Source organism: Arachis hypogaea, chromosome 9 (assembly GCF_003086295.3).
Source record: "Arachis hypogaea cultivar Tifrunner chromosome 9, arahy.Tifrunner.gnm2.J5K5, whole genome shotgun sequence".
Taxonomy (NCBI): Eukaryota; Viridiplantae; Streptophyta; class Magnoliopsida; order Fabales; family Fabaceae; genus Arachis; species Arachis hypogaea.
This window is the reverse complement of record NC_092044.1, coordinates 104,931,165-104,955,402: the sequence shown is the minus strand read 5'-3', so window position 1 is coordinate 104,955,402 and position 24,238 is coordinate 104,931,165. Positions and strand designations below refer to the sequence as shown.

The 24,238-nt window shown below is 33.4% G+C and overlaps 1 protein-coding gene across 2 annotated transcripts; it reads left to right on the top strand.

The window, feature by feature from the left end:
• Positions 1 to 2,638: 2,638 nt before the first annotated feature.
• LOC112711469 (protein SMAX1-LIKE 3) lies at positions 2,639 to 6,174 on the top strand. Of its 2 annotated transcripts, none has more exons than XM_025764131.3 (3): positions 2,639 to 4,012; positions 4,101 to 4,305; positions 4,571 to 6,174. In XM_025764131.3, exons 1-3 carry the CDS (start codon positions 2,799 to 2,801, stop codon positions 5,855 to 5,857), a joined length of 2,706 nt encoding a protein of 901 aa, XP_025619916.1. In that variant the 5' UTR covers positions 2,639 to 2,798; the 3' UTR covers positions 5,858 to 6,174. The 2 variants fall into 2 exon arrangements, with proteins under 2 accessions (XP_025619916.1, XP_025619917.1); XM_025764132.3 differs by having other exon boundaries at positions 2,673 to 4,012; positions 4,574 to 6,174.
• Positions 6,175 to 24,238: the final 18,064 nt, after the last annotated feature.

Genomic DNA, 24,238 nt, shown 5'->3' with positions numbered 1-24,238 from the left:
TCAGTGATATGTCACACACATGCTATATTGTATGCATCATGCAAACTGAGTTCTGCAGGAATTCAGGATAAAGATGCTGCTAGCTATGCTCTATTTTGGAATGTCCAAAATTTACTGTTCTCTTTCAAATTTCTAACCACTTGTTCTCTGTTATGTAAATCAACTATCATTGAGACAAAACCTTCAAACTAGATGCTACTCTCTTAATTCTCATGACCATTCCTGAGTTTGAACTCGAATACGACTTAACGAGAGACTTACAAATCCTCCATCTATGTCAAGTTTCTGCTGCAAATTCATTAAGTTTCAAATGTAACAAAGGGTCAAAATGACTCTCACGACGTAAAACACATTTAACCAATTTGGATTGGTCTAGTAGTCAGCTCACTAGTCCGTTTAAATAAGAGTTGGGAGTTAAAATCTTGCTTTATACATGTAGCAACCTGTTAGTTAATAGCAAATCCTTAATGAAACTCAAATTTACGGCGAATTACCTTAGTCTGTTGGGTTGAATGATACCGTGAAAATAAAAAACAAAATGTAAAACGAGATTTTTTTTTCATTTTTGGTATGAAAATGGAAGGAGTATTTAATTGAAGCATAATTGGGCTGTTAGAAATGTGGGCCTCAAAGCCAATCTAATTTATACAGCCACTGTCATAGTGACATTCAGAAGATAAATGTGACCCAAAAAAAAAAAAGCAGAAACGCTATTTTCTTTTTAATGCTCATTTATATTATATTTTGAACTAAAAAATTTATCTCCTTATTTAAAAATATTAAATTTTATAGAGAAAGTAACAGATACAAGGTGCCTTCTAGTTTGTTAGATTGCAGGATTAATTTTTGGGACATATAATTCAATAATCCAAGTAAAAGAAATTTTAAGGAGATCATAAATTTAAACTAGGATCTATCTTTTTTTATTTTTGGTTCAGAAAAAAAAAAAAGAGTTATACGTAATATTTTTTCACCTCGTGTACCCTTCTATACCCTAAACTCTTCTACCTCACTTTTTTCCTTTTTTTTATCTTTTTTTTTTCTTAGGTATAGTTGCCTTCTACCTTACTTAAAGAGAAATTTTTGTATAAAGATTGAGGGAGGATGCCATTGTTTTTTTTTTTTCCTTAAAGAAAAATGGTTCAGTTACAAAAATAGAAGTGCTTTATTAAAAGCGTAAAAGGTTCAAGTTCGATTATTTATTTTTGCTACCTAGTTAAAAATATATTCCGAAAATTTAAATATTTTTTTATCAAAAATAAAATTGGAGAATGCCAATGAAAGGCACATTGTTCTATTATCATCAACTCACAGCATTACTAAACTCCCAACAAATTTTATTTTTCCGTAAAATAAAAAAAAAACCAACAATTCAATGATCAATTCATGTTATGTTACCCTCAAAATTTCAGGCAACAGAAAACCATGATTTAGACTCTGATCATTAAAATGTTGAAGGAAAGACAACTTTTTTGGGGCATGAATAAGTAAACTTCTACATTTGCTTAAACAGATTAATGGACTAATTATTAGATTAATCCAACTTAATTATTCGAACATTATTGTTAATAATAGAACAATTAATGTTTAGTTATGTTATTTTTTTCATAGCAACTGACACTTTTTTTATTAATTTATCTTTCTTTATTTATTATTTATTATCACTAATTAAAGTAAATAAATTCTTTTTAAATGGATTTATTACTCATCTAATTACTCACTTAATGATAAATAAAGTTTGAAACTTTGAATTGACACTTCCTTATTTAATATGTATAATAATTTATTTATTATATAAATTCACTTTTAACGTTGAACACTAGATGAAAAATGAGGAAAATAAGGAAAACTTGAAAAAAAAATCAAGAAAAGAATGTTGTGAAGAGAAACTATAGAGTTCACAATTAATGCAAACACAAAAATTAATATCTTTCTTACAAATAAACATATTATATGTATCTCTTCATACAATGATGTATCCAAAAGTTTTATAATGTATTATACATTATATTTATTTTTAACCACAAAATTATTGTTATAGAATTTTCTACTATATATTTTGATGATTAATATGAATATAAAAGAAGAAAATACATATATACTAGAAAAACATTGAAGAAGTTACTAATTTTGAGTGAGAATTGTGTGATTCATTATTCCATCAATCATTCAAGGAATTATTCCCTATTGGGACCCTCATTCACTCCCTCGAGAAGAGTTAAAAGGAAAAGTCTTAAAACTTACAAAAACCAAACCACAGTCATTCACTTCACTCAACAAACACAAACACAAACACAGTATCCATAGTTTCCTGTCCATTCAAACAGACAGACAGTCCTCTCTCTCTCTCTTTCTCTCTTTTTTCTCTTCCCTTCTTTCCCTCCCTTTTCCCTTTTATCCACTTTCTCTTTTTCTCTCTCTCTCTCTTTTTCCCATCATCAAGGTTTTTAAGGAGCTTATTCTTAACAAAAGTGGTTTATTCCATTATTATTTAAATTCTTTTATATAGTTCCCACAAATAACACTGACCATAAGCTTTTGATAATCCACATTCCTTTACATCTAACAATCAATAGAGAAAGATAAAGCAATCAAATCCCACTTTCATACAAAAAGCCAAAACTTCCCCTCACTAACAAGAAAGGCACAAAACCCTCACAATATATATCTATCCATCTTGCACCCTCTCTTCATAATAATAATACAAATGAAAAAAACCCCATTAACACTTCTTCTCTAGATAGTTCAAAATTCTTCTAAATTTTTTATTTACTATCACTTCTTGCGAGCAAAGAGATATGAGAGGAGGAATATGCAGTATTCAGCTTCAGGCTCTTACGCCTGAAGCTGCAACTGTTGTCAAGCAGGCGGTTAGTCTCGCGACGAGGAGGGGCCACGCACAAGTGACTCCTCTTCACGTCGCGAGCGCCATGCTGGCTGCATCTGCGGGTCTTCTAAGAAAGGCTTGCCTTCAGTGTCACTCGCACCCGCTTCAGTGCAAGGCGTTGGAGCTCTGCTTCAACGTTGCACTGAACCGGTTGCCGGCGTCCACTCAAAGCCCACTATTGGCACCTCATCACCAGTACTCTTCGACGCCGTCCCTGTCCAACGCGCTGGTGGCGGCGTTCAAGCGCGCGCAGGCTCACCAGCGCCGCGGATCCATTGAGAACCAACAGCAGCAACAACAACACATCTTGGCTTTGAAGATTGAGGTGGAGCAACTCATAATCTCAATCCTTGATGACCCTAGCGTTAGTAGGGTCATGAGAGAAGCTGGTTTCTCAAGCACAGTTATCAAAGCTAGGGTTGAACAAGCTCTTTCAATGGAGGTTTCTTCACAGAAAGAGTCCAAGGAAAGCAGCATAAGGCCTCATCAGCAACAACAAGTTCTTGGTAATGGAAGCAATAACAACAATGTGTCAGCATCTTCTAGACCTTTTGATCAATTATTCATGAAAAATGATGATGATGAGGTGGTTAGTGTGTTGAATGAGTTGGTGAAGAGAAGAAGGAACACAGTGATTGTGGGAGAGAGTTTAAGCAATGTTGAAGGAGTGGCCAAGGGAGTGATGGAGAAATTTGAGGTTGGGAATGTTCCAATGGAGTTAAGGTATGTTCAATTTGTGAGCCTTCCTTTGATGTATTTCAGGAACATTTCGAAAGAAGAGGTTGAAAACAAGATGATGGAGATTAGGAGCCTTGTGAGGAGCTATGTTGGGAGAGGGCTTATTCTCTACTTGGGTGACCTCAAATGGTTGTTTGACTTTTGGTCAACCTTTTGTTCTGATGAATCTTCAAAGAACTTGTATTGTTCTTTGGAGCATATGGTTATGGAGATCAAGAAATTGGTGTGTGAGAATAATAATGGTAATAGGGTTTGGCTTTTGGGGATTTCAAGCTTTAAGACTTACATGAAGTGTAAGATTTCTCATCCTTCTTTGGAATCTATTTGGGAGCTTCATCCTTTCACTATTCCTGTTGGAAGCCTTAGCCTAACTTTAAACTTTGACAGGTAAATTATTATATTCTTTATATTTTCTATTTTCTATTTTCTTATTTTGTAATTAATTAATGTATGGTTGTTGTTTTAATTATTACAGTGATTTTCAAGGTCAAGAGAGAAGCAATGCATTATTCAAGAACCTAACTTGCTGTAGAGATTGTTCACTAAATTTTGAAAAAGAAGCTCAGAGCATAACCAATAACGTGAGCAGAAAAGTTAGCAGTGTTACTACTACTACCACCTTGCCAACATGGCTCCAAAATTGCAAAAAAGAAGACAAAATTCTCATAATAGAAGATGAGGTTTGTATATACCTTTTGCTACTTCATTTTTAGATTCAAAAAATGAACAAATATTATTAATATTATTATTTTATATAAAAAAATAATATAAAATATTTTATTTTTTATATGAATTTAATTTTAATATACTTCAAGTATAAAATATAATTTTATATATGCATCTAAAAGAACTAATATTATTGATTTTATATTTTTAATATATCAAAATTAAATTTTTTATATTTATGAAAAAACAATTTTTGATTCTCTTTTGTTATTTATGCAGCAGGAAAATACAATAAGACTTAAGGAAGTGTGCAAGAAATGGAACTCATTTTGCAATTCAGTTCACAACAACAACAAGAGACAGATTTCATCATCAATTCATGAAAAACCAGTTTTGTTTGGTTCATCAACTCCATCATCTCCAACTTCTGTTTCATCATCACATGAATTATTAGCAAAATCTAACAACACTCATCATCACCAAAGCCAGCACCTAATAAACTGGCCAATCATAAGCATTTCCACTGAGGAAAAAGTAGAACCAATCAGAGAATGTGAGTTACTATACACTGAAAATGGCAGTGATGAAAATTGTTGCTATGATGGCAACAACCTCATCATGTTCATGCCAGATCATAGAGAAGACAATAACAATGACAATGACAATAATGCCCTCCACCCTAAACCAGATCTCTTGTCAAATCCAAACTCAAGTCCAAACTCAGCTTCTTCAAGTGAAGCAGTTGAAGGCTTAGACAGCACTCAGATGTTCAAAGAACTCAATGCTGAGAATCTCAAGATTCTCTCTGATGCATTGGACAGAAAAGTTCTTCATCTTCAACTTCCACAACACAACAAAGGCAAGATTGTTCATGAGATTGCAAGCACCATCCTTCAATGCAGATCAGGAATGATGAGCAACAAAAACAGATTGGTGAAGAGAGAAGAAGAGAAGCAAGAGACTTGGATGGTGTTCTTGGGTTTGGACCATTCTTCAAATCAAGCCAAGGAGAGTGTCTCAAAGGAGATAGCTAAGGCTGTGTTTGGATCTTATGCTAACTTTGTAACAATTTCCATGAGCAATTTCCTCACTGATGAATCCAAGCACTGCAATAAGAAGAAGAGGCCAAGGAATGAGTTTGGAAGCAGTTATCTTCAGAGGTTTGGTGAGGCAGTTAATGAGAATCCTCATAGAGTGTTCTTCATGGAAGATTTGGATCAAGTTGATAACTTTTCCCAAAAGGGTATCAAGAAAGCCATTGAGAGTGGTAGTTTGATGCTTCCTGCTTGTGAATCTGTTCCTCTCAAGGATGCCATTGTCATTTTCAGCTGCGAAAGTTTCTTCAGTTCTTCTTCATCATCAAAACCTTCTTCTGATGAATGCAAAGGCAAAGGGAAAGAGAATGGTGATGATGATGATAACAAGATGGAGGAGAAAAGTTCCATGAGCCTCTGTTTGGATCTGAATATAGCCATTGAAGATGATGCTTCTAGAGGTGGAGACATTATTGGTATCTTAGAGTTAGTTGATAAGCAAATTAATTTTAGTGCACAAGAATTATCATGATATCATAGGATAATAATAATGCATGGAAATAATAATTAAACATTATTATCCTCCTATGACAAATTTGGGTGTTACCTTTTTCTTTTCTTGTTTTATTATGTTTTTCAGTTACACAGATTTTGTGGGGCAAAAAAAAAAAAAAAGTGAATTGCACTTAGCTTGTTTAATTTAGTTAGAGATAGATACAACTTATGTAGTATTTCAAGCTTTGTTATGGGGAAATGGTATATTTAGCAATGAGTCTCTCTTTGTATGTATGTGTATATGTTGATGTACTTCAATCTTTTTGAATTAATGCAAACTTTAATTTAATTTAATTTAATTAGTATGCTCCTCAGTATGATTATTAGTTAATTAATTATTATTACCTACTTTAGACTAAGCAAGTTTCTTCATTTTTTTTATCATATGATGATCCATTCATTATTATTGAGAAGTGTATATATTATGCAATATAGTAAAGAACATTAAATATTAAAGGGAGAAAAAAAAGCAGAAGAAATTGATAGATGTGGCACTTCTCTATACCAGCAGTCTATCATTCATGTCCTTATTGTTATGATATGATTTTTATATTATTATATGACAAAAGATTGTGTTATTGAAAACAAATTAAAATTCTAATAAAACTCCAGGGCCAATTTTTTGGTGCTGATTTTGGTGTCGAACTTGCCTATTTTGTTTTAGATAAGTTTTCAATATTTTAAAATTATTTCTTTTTATATTATTAAAATTATATAATAATTTTTAACTATTTTTAATAAATTAGATATCAAAATTTAGACACAAAAATTCATCACTAAAACTCCAGTCCTTACAAATTTCATCACATATTCACATGCATGCATGACAGTGTACTAAATATTTGCCCCCACTATAATGTTTGCTGAAAGTGATGTTATTAATTAATATTTAAAATGGTATGTGCAGAAAAATTATAAAAAATAAAAGAAGAATAAAAAAGAATCTATATATGTTGAAGTAGAGACCCTAAAATTTGAAATTTAAAAAGTAAATAATAGATACAAAATATGATCATTTGAATATTTAAACGTCAAGAACAAATTGTTAATGTAATTAATTATATATAGGAGTAAAAATTTTATATCACGTACTTACAGTATTTGGATAATTAGTTGAAAGTATTAATAATAATAATAATAATAATAATAATAATAATAATAATAATAATAATTAATACAATTTATTACATATACATCAAAAATTAATTATTTATTTAAAATATATATTAAAATATAAAATATATTACTATATATTTTAACTAATGATTTATTTAAACAAAATGATTAACGAATTTTAGAATTGGTCCATTTCAACTAAAAGACATTACACCTTAATTTAATGTTATTAATTAAATTAAAGATTAATTTACTCTTTTAATCCTATTATTCACGTTGTTTAATAATATTGTTGGTTATCTATATTTTTCTATATATTTATACTGTTCTTTACCGTGCAACTAGTATTTTTTTTTTTTTTAGTTGATAATAGTAGTAGGAAATGTATATAAGAGTTTTCCAAATTAGATGCATGTGCGACAATTTTAGTGTTTGTGTTTTGGTTCAGAAAAGTAAGTGTAAAAATTTGCAGGCCTTATTAGACGATAGCTTGTGTTGGATGATAAAACAGGATTTTCGCAGAAACACATGCATGCTTGGCATTCATAAAACTTCTTTGTCAGCATAACGTATAGTACTATTCTTACAGCTTTAGTCATATACATAGCTAGTACTTATATATAAGATACATCTCTTTCCAAAAAAATAAAAAAAAGTTCTGATTATTGTCTTATATGTTAACATTGTCATAAAAGTTAAAAATAATCCATGCATCTAATTAATTAAGAACATTTGTTGGAATATAAAATGCATATTAAAATTATATTATGGTTATTTTAGTGATTGATTTTTAATGTGTACGTAATATTTTTAAAATTTTAAACTCGAAATATTATGTTAGCGCAGGATTCAAATTGTGAAGTGAGTAGTATACTTGCTTATTAATTACTTCACCCAATTCTCATTGTTGGTATTCAAATACACATCTTTTGGAAATATGACTTTAAAAAAAAAAAGAAGAAAAAATAAATAAATTAAAGGTCCTGGAAAGGTGAATAAAGGAATTATTCATAGCGTAAGCATACTGCAAAGAAAAATCAATGCAACTTGCCCAAAAGTTATTAATAATTATTCATTTTCCAAAATCGTTTTCTCAGTGAACTTAGATTATTACATCAACTCGATCGTAGCATATGCTAGTTGGAACTAACTATTCTCATGCATTATATTCTTTTGGAACTAACTATATTCATATATGAGTTTGCATTGTTTCCTATATATATTCTTTGACTACTTTTTCATTTTTACACTCCTAATATCACTTCAAAATATAAAAGGAACAATAATGATAATATATAATAAAAGAATATTGAACAGAAGGTAACAAAATATATATACCACCAATGCAAGTGGGAAAAAAAAGAAAAAAAATAACTTCCGCTGAAAAATATATACAATTTAAAGAGAGAGTTTCTAAATCCCATGCATTATATTGGCCATTATTATTCTCCAATAATTAATAATCACAATCTTGTTTGATTAGCTAAGCATACTGAGCATTAATTAATTTTAAGATATGCTTATTATGTTAAATATTTTTGCAAACATCATTTTAGGTTAACAGTCGTCTTTCAAATATATATATTTTGGATGCACTTATTACCATTAAAAAGATTTATACTATTAATTAGACAGCTTTTTAAGTAATGAATTAAAAAATTGATTATTTTATTAACGTAATAATATGCGATTAATTATTTGTATAAAATTATTTTAAATTGAGGATGTATGAAAATTAAATTTATGCATATTGGCTACAATTAATAAAGGTACTCAAAATTTTCAAATTTTGAGAAAGTACTTCTTCATGTCTAATGGACTAGCAAAATAAAACATGCCTTTTGTTAAGCATTCTTTTAGGCATTGTTAACTCTTTCTTTAAGTTATAACTACTAATTAATAATAGCTAGCATAACAACGATGGATTTTTATTCTTTTTATTTAATTTTTGTCCTTTATCTTTTCTTTTCTTTTTTTTTTCTTTTCGTTAAAAGAGTGAATAGGTGAAAGCAAAGTTACAATGAAACTATGAAGTGGACCAAGTCTCTTGCTAGCAAAGTGGCAAAGGCTTTAAAAGATAGGAATAAATTGATCCTTCATGCTCTAAAAGAAGCAAAGATGGAGACAAAAATTAAATTGACCTTTCTCTTTGCCAATAAATTTTCACTGAATTAATCCAAAATACACCTATATATGTGCCTTCCCTAGCTTACAAGAAACCTACGGCTTCCTTTTTGAAAAGATTTTGCAACTAACTTTTAATTTCTTCTTAATGTTTTAATTAAGATCTTCAATCTTCGCCAATCCTCAATGATATATATAATGTAATGCATCCAAATATTTTCTCAATTATCAATATAATTATAGTTACATGTATATAATTCTGGTAGTGGTAGTTGAATTATATTGATAATAAAAATGATTATTCGGCCAAGGTTTTCAGTTTACTCACAGCTATCGTCTCCTGAAACTTGCCCGGACGGAGGCCGCTCTTAATTGCATGGAGATGGACTTCAGGATGAAGGTCGGGGATCCTCATTGCGACTTTTGTAAAACGAGTGATATAATCCTTGAGGCTCTCTTGTGGTCCTTGTTTGATGGTCGTCAGGTAGTCAGAATCGTGTAGGTATATTGCAGATGCTGCAAAGTGGTCTTCGAACTGCTTTGCCAACTCTTGAAAACGCGATATTGAATCTGCAGGCAAAGAACAAAACCAGTCAAGTGCAGGACCGTCTAAAAAAGATGGAAAACAACGGCATAAAATAGGGTCAGATGCACCATTAACGATCATAATAGATCGGAATTTCTTAATATGCTGCTTTGGATCTCCCAATCCATCATAAGGGGTCAGAGTGTTCGGCAGGGTGAACTGTCGGGGAAGCTGAAAATTCATAATGTCGGCCGTGAATGGTCCGGCAGAATTGTCACGCTCGTCTTCCTCATCGTCTGGTTGGGACCTTTCTGTCCGGTGAGCTTCTTCTTCTTCCTGCTGGGGCGTTTCTGAAACATGAGTCGGTATTGACCGACGTTCGTGATTTTCCTCTCGATTATGAAGATCATCATTGTGTTCCAGCCGATTAGTAACCAATTGCGCAATTTGTTCCTGCATTCTTCGGTTTTCCTCCGCCATTTGTTGATTTGCTTGCTGAAGCTCGGTCACCATCCGAAGGAGCTCAGATGGGGTCGGGGGAGGGGCGTCAGCCATGGTAGTATTTCAAGGGTGTTTTGGGACCTTTGCGAATGGTTTTTCGAGTTGCTGGCCCCACAGTGGGCGCCAAATGTTCTTGCCTGGTAATTCCGAGGTATAGCTCGTCCTCTGGTGAGATCGGCGGACTCCTAGAGTAGACCGAGGTATACGTCGGTGACAAATGAACGGCGAGGGTGGGTACCTGCAAAGGCACTCCGACGCTCAAGTTAGTATTAAAGGGATAATAGTTCTTAATCTTGGAAAAATGACGTACCTTCTTTTGGTCTTTTGTCTGCTTTATATTAGCAAGAGAAGTCGGCCGTTATCCTTCAGATGTAACGTCTAGGAAGAGGATAAATGGTAAATCCGACGTTATTGGTTTGAGGTCATTTATGATGAAATCGTTGGTTATGATTGGGCCTGAAGTGTAACCGAGCTATAATGTGTAACCGATGTTTACTGGTCATATCAATATATATATATAATATGATAGTACATAGAGATGACAAAATTTGTTGAAATGCAAGGATCTCCGCGAAAACCGTTCTAAATGGAGAATCGAAGACGAAGAAATTTTTTTGAGAATTGAAATTATAGCCAAAATTCTTTTGAAACAGACATAGAAAGTCGAACGAGAATTTCCGTTCCGTTCCCTCTAATTTTTAAATGATTAAATTTATTTAAATATCATTAATAATTTATTTTGAATATAATTTTTTTAGTCATTTCATATATATATATATATATATATATATTAAAAAATTTAACCCTAATTTCAAGTGTCTTTCCTTTTTTTCATAATGCTAGTTAATATTCTTTCCAGTCACTTCATAAGGGAAGAACACGCAAATTCTAATTTCCCATAGTGTCACAATTATACTCTTACTATTTCTTCTTAGTGCTCAACGTGTCGTCATCCTCTCATCACCTCGTTGTCTTTGATTGTAGCATTTTTTTTTTAACCGCTATGTGACTGTATTCTTATATGTTGTAATATTTTTTTTAATTTTTTATTGTAACAACTTTTATATAAATAATCAATATAAAAAGATAGAAAATGAAACTCCACAAAAAATAAGAATATATAGGAGACAATATTCCTTTATAATGAGAATTAAAATGAAAAGAAAGAACAAATTTAGAAACAAAAATAAAGAACGGAAAGGTATCCTCCGATGCACCCCCGCCCTCCCCAGTTGCTATCCCTAATAATAAGCATGCCGTTTCATGCAACCTTCTTCATAAAATTTTCGATTTGTTTTTCATGCATATGCAAATAATTAAATAAAGAGAAAGTATAGGGAGTCAATGACCTAAGCGTACAATGTGTACAATGAAGGTTTAGAAAGTATTAGAGATATGATTATTAGTGTTACATTGTCCTATCAGGTTATGTTTTTGGGATGAGTAGTTTCAGGACATGGTATTAGAGTTCCAGATCCGGAAGGTCAAGAGTTCGAATCTTGGTTATGTTTAGGCCATTAACTCTCTAGCACTACTCTTAAATAAAACTTCTCAATTTCTCAAGTATGTAGTAATTCAAAGTAAGGTTAGCATTATTGTTATCTGTATTTTTTAATTTTATTTTTCTTTTATATATGTATATTGAATCTACAAGTTTAGCTCAACTTGCCCAATTAACTCTCGTGTTGAGTCAAGTTGAAAAAATAAATTTTGTTAACTCTATTTCGTGGATACTCTAGCAACATAAAAAAAATGAGAAAATGGTTTTTGTTTTTATTTTCTTTTTGCAAAGCTAAGAATTAATTAAATTTTACTATTAATGCATGATTAATCTGTGGAAGATCACATATCCTCATTTCTCTTATAATTTCGTAATAATCTCAATCAAGCTTGAATTCTAAATATAAAGTAATCAATAATGAAAGAAATATATATGTGCGGCCATGGGATTTAAGTTCCAATTCATCAAACATGATTGCTTTCAGTTAAAAAGAAAAACTCTTGAACCCTACTTAATTAATCAATTAGTTAATTAGCTAGAGTTGCATATGTAACACACCAATAATTTAAAAACTAAAAAGTTCACATAATAAAAATATTTTGTAATAAAAAATTGGCTGGACTTAAATATTGAGCGATATTATTAGATGATAATTTTATGAAAAAGTATTGGATATAGTATTAATATATACTATCTGTTAATTTATTGTTAATAATAATTAATTATTATATTTTAAACATATATATAAATTAAAGAGACACATCCAAAAATACATCTATAAAGATATTTTTATTAGATACCATTATAAAAAAATATTTTTATTAGACACATCCATAAAAATACTTTTATTAAATACAATTATAAACAAAAATTGATAAAATTCTTATCGGTAACATAACAAAATTGTAATTTTATTATTACACATTTATACGTCAAATTCATATACAGTATATATTAAAATATAAAAAAATAAATTAAATAATATATTCATAGAAAAATACGGGATAATAAATTTGACGATGCATATAATAATTTTAATTTATTATATATAAATAAATAGGTTATAACTCTGATGGAAAGTAGTTATATTCGTAACGAGTTCTGCTATATATTCAAGCGATTTATGCAATTAAGCAATTAAGTTATTTAGTTTATATTGTGTGGAGTTTCGTCTTTTTTTTTCTCCTCTTCCTCTTTTTTCTTCATCTATTTTTATTATTGTCATCATTACCACCACATCCATCTTCTCATCTTTTTTCTGTTTCTTTTTCATTTGAATTTTTTTATCTCTTCTTTCTTTTTCTTCTTCTTCCTCCATCATCATCACTAACAACACCACCAACATTTTGCTAACATTTTTATTGATTCTGATTTTCTGTTGTGACATTATTAAATAATTTTGGAACGAAAATATTATGAAAATAAAACTATTGTATAATACCAAATGAACCGAAAATTGTCCATTATATAAATTCAAATTCAGAAACACCTGCGTCTCGAATGAACCAAAAATATTGTATATCAAAATGAAACTATTGTCTAATACCAAATGAACAAAAAATTGTCCATTACATAAATTCGAATTCAAAAACAAGTCAATTTTGAACAAAAATATATCCAAATCAATTTTGGATAAGACAATATCATTAATATGACAAAAATTCGATAATAACGATATCGACTATACGTATTAAAAGAAGACCATGACGATAACGATAACGATGATGATTGTGATGATGATCATAATGATGATAGAAGAGAAGGATGAAAAAGAAAGAGAAGATGAAATTTCAATAGAAAGAAAAGGAGGAGGTGTTGTTAGTGATGACGGTAACGAAATTGAAAAATAATAAAAAGAGAGAAGAAGAAGATGTAGCATCTGGAGTGAAGAAGAAAAAGAAACACAAGGAAGGAGAAAACGGAACAAAATGTAAAAACTCAAATCACTTGAATAAATTTAAATATTAAAATTACGGAAAAGTTCTGCATACAAGCCATTACGGCTTGTATGCTTTACAAGTTCATTAAGCAATAAAACAAAAAAACGCGCCTCTCCACATACATTGTATACACGCGCTATATAAGATCCCACGTATATCTAACTACCAAATTTAAAAGATTCGTTTTCGTTATTTTGAGATTTGGTTGTTCTTCTTCTCGCGCCTCTTCCCTCCTTCTTCTTCTCCATCGTTCTTTTCCTCTCCTTTTCTTACTGGTATGTTCTTCGTTTACGTTACTTTCTTCTCTCTCTGTGCAACTTGAGCTTCATTTTCTATTTTGATTTGTTGTTTTCTGAAATCAAAGTTTGAACTCGTTTTGAAGATAATGGATCATTCAACCTCAGATTGTCAGCTGAATCCAGGCGAAGTGGATTATGAATTTGAATCTAACGAAGTTCCTGAGGTTTGATTTATATAGGATTAGTATGAATTTTCTTTCAGTAATTTGTATTGCATTGTGTAGTTGAAAAATTGCTGAACATTGACTGTGAAACTAACACGTTAACATAAATCTGTCGACTCAATGTATTATTTGTGATTAATTATCTGGAATTTATAGCAGACGCTCGGGTGTAGATCAGGTCTTTTTTGGGTGTATTTTTGCTAGAAGTGTGGGTGTATTTACACTTTACTGGTTTTTTGTTATTTTAATTGAGTTGTTGTTGTTCAGGTGTATTATATCAGACATGATTGGGTGTGTTTTTAGTTTTTGACATGGTGTATTCTGCAGCCTGTGTATTTACAGTTTATGGCTTTAAAGGTCATTCTGTAGTTGAGTTGTAGCGGTTCGGGTGTATCATGTTAGACATGATTGGGTGTATTTGAATCATATCTATGGGTGTATTCACAGTTTCTGACATGGTGTATTGTGCAGCCTCTCTCGGTTGTTGATGACGAGCTTGTTCCGAAGGTTGGAATGACCTTTACCACCCTTGAAGATGCTGGAAAATTTTACAGGAACTACGCCAAGGCTGCAGGTTTCTCTACAAGAGTTCGGTGCACAAATAGGAAGGGAAACGAGATTAAGAATCAACTGATTACATGTAGCAGAGAGGGAAAATGGAAATCTAAAATATCTCCGACCGAGAAGACTAATCCGACAGCCGGTCTAAACTGTCCTGCAAGAATTTATATACACACATTGAAGGATGTCGGTGCTTGGATCATTTCAAAGGTTGTGCTGGATCATTCACACCCCTGCTGTCCAAGCAAAGCAGAGATGCTCAAACAGCACAGGGAACTAAGCATGTCCATTCGTCGTACGATAGAGAATAACGAGGAGGCCGGTATCAGACCAAGCAAAACCTACCAATCATTTGTTGCGGCTACCGGGGGGTCACCGCGAGTTAAATTTTATCGAAAAGGACGTGAGGAATTACATTACCAGGGAAGTGAGGAATGTTTCCGAACAAAAAGATGCAAAGGAATTCGGGAATATTTCTTAAGAATGAAAGAGAAGAATCCAAATTTCTTTTTTGAGCTCGAACTCAAGAAGGATCAATCGATTAAGCTGGCTTTTTGGGCCGATGCAAGAAGCAGAGCTGCCTTTGAGTATTTCGGAGACGTCATTTCATTCGACACCACCTACAATACAAACAGGTAACAAACTGCCCCTGTTTATGATGCTAAATTAATTTTTTTTACGAATTCGCAGCAGAGGTGTATATTGGCTGTTTCATTGGGTGTATACGAAGCATTTGTTGGGGTGTACCTAATGATTTTGGATTCTGGACCATGGTAATTTGTTTCAGGTATAATTTGGTCTGTGGTTCTTTTGTCGGGGTGAATCACCACGGTCAGTCAACACTTCTCGGATGCTCTTTGATGAAGAACGAAGAAATTGAATCATTCAAATGGTTATTTCAATGCTGGCTTCGTTGCATGGGAGGAAACACTCCGAAAGGGTTTCTCACCGATCAGTGCGCATCAATGAAAAGGGCTTTAGATGCCTGTATGCCAACAACAGTTCACCGTTGGTGTATTTGGCACATCATGAAGAAGATTCCAAGCAAACTAAACGGATACAAGGGACATGCCGATTTTGAACAAGAAATGAGCCAAGTTGTTTGGAACTCTCATAGCAAAGACTCATTCGATAGGAATTGGAATGATTTTCTGCTGAATTTTGGTCTTGCGGATAACAAGTGGCTTTCAGGTAATGTCTTTTTAAAATCTGCAGCAGAGGTGTAAATTGCATGTTCCCTCGGGTGTATTTATAGTCTGTGTTTGGGTGTATTATGCAGATCTGTATGAAGACCGTCACATATGGGTTCCTATCTATCTGGATCACCACTTCTGGGCAGGGATGAGAAGCACACAAAGGAGCGAGAGCATGCATTCATTTTTTAACAAGTATATCACCCAGAACAGCTCGCTTATTCAGTTCGTCAAACAATACGATAATTGCCTCGGAAGCAGGGAGCAAGCAGAGAGAGAATCAGATGTTGCAGATTTTCATACGGTCATACCGTGTGCAACCAAATCCTCCATTGAAGCTCAGTTTCAAGATGCGTACACTCATGCAAAGTTTAGGGAAGTCCAAGCGCAATTCAGAGGAAAGGCGAATTGCATCACCAGATTAAAGAATTCCGCTCTAGACTATTCAGTATACGAAGTCGGAGAACAAGTTTCCAGCTCAATATTCAATAAGTTCGCGGTTACTTACGACTCAGTTGCAACCGAGGTAAAATGCCAATGCTTATTATTCGAGTCGAGAGGGATACTGTGCCGTCACGCACTAAGCGTGTTAAGCTTCGAACAAGTAAGCCAAGTGTCACCTAGATATATACTGGAACGATGGAGCAAGAAGGTAAACAGGCGACACACACACATCAAGAGCAGCCACGACGAGCCACTGATGGAGCCAAGAAGCAAGAGGTTCGACCAATTGGTTTTTCGTTCGCAAAATATTTGCGAATTTGCATCTGAATCGGAGGAGCTGACTGCAATTCTGCACCGTGCGTACGATAACGTCATGGCCGAGATGGAATCATTAAAAGCCAAAAGGAAGGGGACATCTTCTTTATCCCACGAAGACGCCAACTTGGAATCCGTTAACGAGCTTCAAAGCCGCCAAGGATTCGAACAAGAGGACATCCAAAAAATAGGCTAGGTTCAAAGCTGGACAAACATATTGCAAATGCCACAAAGAAGAAGAAGACGAAAGTTTTAAGCGAGGTAAAAGTAATGTTCTTTAAATTTGTGGCGATTGAGTTTACTTTTCTCGTTAATAGTTTAGCTAATGTGTGAGTGTTATATTCAGATAAACCTGTTTGATGCTGCATCAGCGGTGCATTCAAATTCCAGCCAATATCAAGGACACATTATGAATTATCAGTTCAGGGTACCAGCAGCATGGGATAACTCTTTGGGTGTATAGTTTTAGAGAATATGGGTGTAAAAGCACTGTTCTTTTGGGTGTATTTTTGTTCATTCACAATTTACATATAGCTACATATATAGATACATATAGAACAATAGCTGTAAAAATTCGCAGGTTATAGGTGTATATTTGATTTGATGTTTTTCTTCATATTTTAGTACATGTAATTCATACAATTTGAATACAGCACAGACAGTTTGGGTGTATATTTTATGCAATCTTGGGTGTATTATTAGACTTGCGTTGGGTGTAACAGTTTATAATTTGCGTTTATATATGCCTTGATTTTTTCCTTCATGTTTTACCACCTGTAATACAGCTTTTGAATACAGCACAGACAGTTTAACAGCACAGATAGTTTTAACTATGGAAAAAAATATACATGGAATAGAAGTTGTTGATAAATGGCAAATATTTACATCATTTGTTCAATTTACAAACTACCCAGCAGTTGGATTACGCAGTTTCTATATCATCAGAATTTATCTGACAAAACGGACTCAATAATACAGAGGATGGCTTCGACAGCCTTATAGCATTACTCTCTCTAATTGCCCGATCTCTCTCTTTATTCATCTTACTGAATAGTATCCGCGAAGCATACTCCACTCTATAGTGGTCCACCTCCTCCTATAATTAAAAAGTATATTCTATTTAAACAGCAATATTAATTCAGTAAAGTAATACAGAGTTATATAGTTCTAAAGACAGTTACCTGTGGCCAATTATCCCATTCATACTTCCCCTTTTTAATGTTTTCTGGCTCAATTAACTCCATCCACTTCATAACGTAGATAGCGCAGTCATAGCTGAAAACGAAGAAAATAGATTACAAATCTCATCTACGAAAGTTTAATGTTTAGAGTCACAAATTTATACCTTGATTTTTGGCCTGATATTTTAACATATGATGATTTAATTTCCTTCTCCTTCTCGCCTTTCCTCAGAGATTTTCCGCCGGCATATGTTATCAATCTTGAAAATACATATCCCTTAAATACCAAAACAAATCAGTAATACACCCGAATGAATGCACAAGATACACCCAACTGAATGGACAATATACACCCAACACAACTTAAAGTAAAGAAGACAGAAGCAACTTACAGTGAATTTATTAAGCTTCTTTCTCTCTTCGTCGGGAGCTTTTTTGTGTAGCGGGTCAAGTATATGACATCTTCGCTTCGTTGTATCTATCAGCCATAACCACCAATGCCCCGAGTAGCAAACAGGTGCAAAAATCTGAAGGATTGCCACATTTCCAACAGTGTGTTATTTTATTTGGCATATAAGTAAAGAAGCGTACTAACAAATTTAGCAAATGAAAACTTACATATGGATGCGAAGTTAATTTTTTTCTATCTATGAAGGGAATAAAACTCGGGTAGTTTTCCACCCTGAATTCCTTATTCGTTTTCGGTGATATGAATTCCCCGTTTGGGTGATCCAAAAGTGTCATGTTCTGCAAGAATTGCGAAACTAGAAATAAAATACTGAAAATATACCCAAGTGAATACTTTAAATACACCCAAATGACTACACAACTTACACCCAATTGAACATAAAAAATACACCCAAATCAACACAGAAAATACACCCAAAGTTCGTAGAAGTAACACTTACCACAATATCGGGGGGGAGACAGTATATTTGTTCTTGAAACCTCTTTTCATTTTTCTGGTTGAGGATGTGGCAGATGGTAGATACAATCTAGAAATATATGCCAAAATCAATTTTACATTAATAAACATTGCAGTTGACTTTGGTGTAAAAATATTAGTGTTATTCTAATATTACCGCAAATTCTATATCACTTTTTGCCTGGAGGGATGCAAGGTGCATTCTAATCAATATGTATTTATCTTGGGCAATCAGAGTGCACATGTGCTCATACTCGTTAGTATTGCCATCTGCTCTTCCTTCAGTCTCGTCCCCCAGATGTAGCACTTTTGTTTCATATCATCCGTAATCTGATTTATTCCCTCAGGAGTTTCAAACTTCCCAGAACTTTCTCCCCCAGTCTCCCTTTGAATTTCTGGACTTTCGTTTTTTCCCTTCGCCGCACTGCTTGCTAATTTTTGGACCAAATTCTCTAATTGTTCCAGCAAATTTGCAGTTTCTGGAGATTTTGCGCTTTCTGTCTCCTGCGTTGACGCTCCCTCCTGGCTTGAATCAGTCAAGCCAAGGCTGAATGATGGCACTGGATCTGTTTTAGGAATATAGGATGTTGTCCGTACCATCATCATAAGGGCAGCAACGTCTTCTGCGGCTGGATGACTGCGTCATCATGTATAACGTATTATAAGAATAAGAATATACGGATGATAAGAAAAGATTGATTTTAGTCTGATGAACTTACATTTTAGTTGGAGCTGGGGGAAGCGTGGGTGTGGTTTCTTGAAGTTGTTGGGGGGGTTCAGGAGTGCTGCACAGTTACAAAAAATTAATCATGGCGTAAAAAAACAAATCAGGAACAATATACACCCAAACTGTTACCAATTATACACCCGAACTTTAACCCAATATACACCCAATACTATTTCTTACGTTTCTGTAGTTCCTTCTATCTGAGGCAGAGGGGTTGGTTCAAAATCTGACTCAGGTGTTTCTTGAAGTTCCGGCACAGTGATTGTTTGGGATGGCCGCACAAAAACTTGAATCGGGACTCTAAACAAGAAGAAAAATGAAAGGTTAACAATGCCTTTGAAAATAATAAGGTTATAAGGTTGAAATATTCTTGAAAAACTCACATTGCAAGCGCATCCGACGGTGTCTGTTCCCTCACAACCATCATATTCGAATCAGCCGGATTCAACCTAAAATACACCCAAAGAAAATCAATAAATACATGATGATTGGATTTTTGATGGTTTAGAATTTCACAAATGAATTCTCGTTGCAAGTATAGTTCCTAAACCAAACAATAATCTTTTCATACAAAAAGTTGTTTGTCACTAAAACAAACCCCTAAATTTATAAACCGAAGTATTGAAACCTCGGGTCGTTCTCCCTAGGAATTGTAATGAAGTGTTTTGTTATTGGTTGAGTTATTTTTGGGGTTTTGATAAGAGGCATGAAAGATAAATGGCAAGAAAGTAAACTAACAACTATAAAAGGCTCTTGGCAAGGTATGAAAATTAGAAGTCCTATCCTAGTTATCCTCCTCAATTGTGATGAGAATTGTTCATTGCTACCACTTAGTTAACCCTTACTAAATAAAGGAAAGTCAAGTGGATGAATTGACTTGAGCCACAAGTCCTAGCCAACTCCCAAGGAAAGACTAGCTTTAGTGCACTCCAAACCAATTAGCAATCTCTCCAATTACCAATCAACAAAGGAATTAGATAACTCAAGTGTCACTAATTACTCTACCTAGGCCAAGAGGAACAAAATCTACACTAAAACTAAAAGAGACATTTCAACAAACACATAAAGTGCAATAGAAGTGAACATTATTAAATGCAAGAATTAAAGGAATCTACAACTACAAAAACAAGAGATCAACAATAGAAAAGTAAAGAAGACACATTTAGTATGAATTACCTCTTATTGAATTGGAAGAATGTAGAAGGAACAATACTAGATCTACAACAAAATATAAGAACAACATAAAGAAAATTACAATAAAAGAATGGAAGGAGAATGAATCTAACAACAAGGAATTGAGATGTAGAAGTAGAAGAAAGCAAAGATTAAAACCTAGATCTAAGAACTAATCCTAATCCTAATCCTAATTCTAGAGAGAAGTGAGAGCTTCTCTCTCTAGAAACTACTTCTAAAACTAAACTATACTAATGGTTAAAAGTTCAATTGATTCCTCTTCAATCCTTGGCTTGAATAGCATTAGAAATGAGTTGGATTGGGCCCACAAGGCTTCTAAAATCGCTGGCCACGTTTTGCTTCAAGTGGACTAGGTGGCAGCAACGGCGCGTGCGCATACTATGCGCGTGCGTGCCACCATACGTGTAGCAACTATGGCAAATCTTATATCGTTTCGAAACCCCGGATGTTAGCTTTCTAACCCAACTGGAACCGCATCATTTGGACCTCTGTAGCTCAAGTTATGGTCATTTAAGTACGAAGAGGTCGGTGACAAACCCCATTTGTAGGGTTTATCTTGTATTGATTCTAGGGGATTTTATCACCTTTCACCCACATTTATTCAATAAAATAGCATGGTTTTGTATATTCTCCTTTAATTGTGCTTAAGAGTGAAAACATGCTTTTTAGAACTTAAAATAGCTAAATCTAATTCTCCTTGATTCCATTAGATGCCTTGATATATTTGTTAAGTGATTTAAGGTTTAGGAGGCAAAGATTGGATCAAGGGAATGAAGAAAGAAGCATGAAAAGTTGGAGAACTCATGAAGAAATGAAAGAACCGGAAAGCTGTCAAGCCGACCTCTTCGCACTTAATCGACCATAACTTGAGCTACAGAGGTCCAAATGATGCGGTTCCAGTTGGGTTGGAAAGCTAACATCCGGGGCTTCGCAACGATATAAGATTTGCCATAGTTGCTACACGTATGGTGGCGCGCACGTACAAAGTACGCACACGCGCCGTTGCTGCCACCTAGTCCACTTGAAGCAAAACGTGGCCAGCGATTTTAGAAGCCTTGTGGGCCCAATCCAACTCATTTCTGATGCTATTTAACCCAAGGAGTGAAGAGGGAAACACATGTTAGTTACCATTAGTCATAGTTTAGTTTAGTAGTTAGAATTAGTTTCTAGAGAGAGAAGCTCTCACTTCTCTCTAGGATTAGGATTAGGATTAGGTTTAGTTCTTAGATCTAGATTTTAATTCATCTTCTTCTACTTCTATCTTCTCAATTTCTTGTTGTTACATTCATTCTTCTTCCATTCTTTTATTGTAATTTCCTTTATGTTGTTCTTACACTTTGTTGTAGATCTACTTTTGTTCCTTCCATTTTCTTTCAATTCAATAAGAGGTAATTCATACTAAATATGTCTTCTTTACTTTTCTATTGTTGATCTCTTGTTTTTGTAGTTGTATATTCCTTTAATTCTTGCATTTAATAATGTTCACTTCTATTGCACTTTATGTGTTTGTTGAAATGTCTCTTTTAATTTTAGTGTAGATTTTGTTCCTCTTGGCCTAGGTAGAGTAATTAGTGACACTTGAGTTATCTAATTCCTTTGTTGATTGATAATTGGAGATATTGCTAATTGGTTTGGAGTGCACTAAAGCTAGTCTTTCCTTGGGAGTTGGCTAGGACTTGTGGCTCAAGTCAATTTATCCACTTGACTTTCCTTTCTTTAGTAAGGGTTAACTAAGTGGTAGCAATGAACAATTCTCATCACAATTGAGAAGGATAACTAGGATAGGACTTCTAGTTCTCATATCTTGCCAAGAGCTTTGCTAGTTGTTAGTTTATTTTCTTTGCCATTTATATTTCTTGTCTAAAATCTTAAAAACCCCAAATATAAATCACAACCAATAACAAGACACTTCATTACAATTCCTAGGGAGAACGACCCGAGGTTTCAATACTTCGGTTATTAATTTTAGGGGTTTGTTACTTGTGACAAACAATCTTTTGTATGAAAGGATTAGTGATTGGTTTAGAAACTATACTTGCAACGAGAATTCATTTGTGAAATTCTAAACCATCAAAAATCCATTCGTCAGTCGGCTTGACAGCTTTCCGGTTCTTTCATTTCTTCATGAGTTCTCCAACTTTTCATGCTTCTTTCTTCATTCCCTTGATCCAATCTTTGCCTCCTAAACCTTAAATCACTTAACAAACATATCAAGGCATCTAATGGAATCAAGGTGAATTGAATTTATTCATTTTAAGACCTAAAAAGCATGTTTTCACTCTTAAGCACAATTAAAGGAGAATATATAAAACCATGCTATTTCATTGAATAAATGTGGGTAAAAGGTTATAAAATCCCCTAAAATCAATACAAGATAAACCGTCAAAACGGGGTTTGTCAACCTCCCCACACTTAAACCAAGCATGTCCTCATGCTTGAACCAAGAATGAAGTAAGGGTATGGTATTTATTTAATGGAAACTAACTAAATGCAATCTACCTATATGCAACTATCTAAATGAATGCAATTGCTTGGTCAAAATAAATCAATTCCCAAGAAGCATATATGATCAAGGGCTAAGGACTAGCAAGTCTAATCCACAATTGAATTGAGTTATTAAATGTTTTTACAAACTTGCATGAAAGGAGATGATCATGGGTGGAAACATGTAATTGAGCAATCGAACCCTCACCGGATGTATTTGCACTCTATTCGCTCAAGTGTTTAGGGTTGATTCTCTCAATTCTCTCCTAATCATGCTTTCTAAGATTTGTTCTTCTTCTAAAAATCAACAAATATTTCATGCATGCATACAAGTATCATGAGGTCTTTTCTTTAGGTTGTAATGGGGCTAGGGTCAAGGTAGGATGCATATTTGGTTAAGTGAGTTTGAAATTAGAATCTTTGATAAGCTTAAACTTCCCACCTAACCTATGACATCCTATACAATTAAGTTCTAATCTAACTATCCATTTCTCACTTTTTCACATACTCATGTATTCCTTTTTAATTTCACAACACCTATGCATTGATTTTATTGGACTATACTTTGATTTGGGGCATTTTGTCTCCTTTTTATTTCTTTCTTTTTCTTCTTTTTCTTTCTTTTTCTATTTTTTCTTTTTTTTCTATTCCGTATTATTTTTCTTTTTCTTTTTCTTTTGTTTTTCTCATTTTTTTTCTTTCTATGTACAAGAACCTCAATGCATAAGGTTTTACATTTGATCAATACATGGGTATGTACCCAATTCCCAATATTTCCAATAATAATACAAAACTACCCTTTTATTCACCCAATGTCCCAAGGTTCCCACACTTGAATGATATTCACACACACTAGCCTAAGCTAATCAAAGATCCAAATTAAGGACTTGTATTGTTTTTCGCTTTAGGCTTGTAATGTGCTAAAATAAGAACGAAGTGGGTTAAGCGTAGGCTCAAATTGGCTAACAAAGGAATATAAAAGGTTGGCTATTTGGATAAGTAAGCTAATGAAATGATGGCCTCAATCATATAAATGCATGAATACACAAAATAATGGACATAAAGAATCAAACAAATCAAAGATTACAATCATAGAAAGAGAATAATGCACACAAGAAGGAAAATAAGTGGTTATAAGATGTAACCACACCATTAGGCTCAAA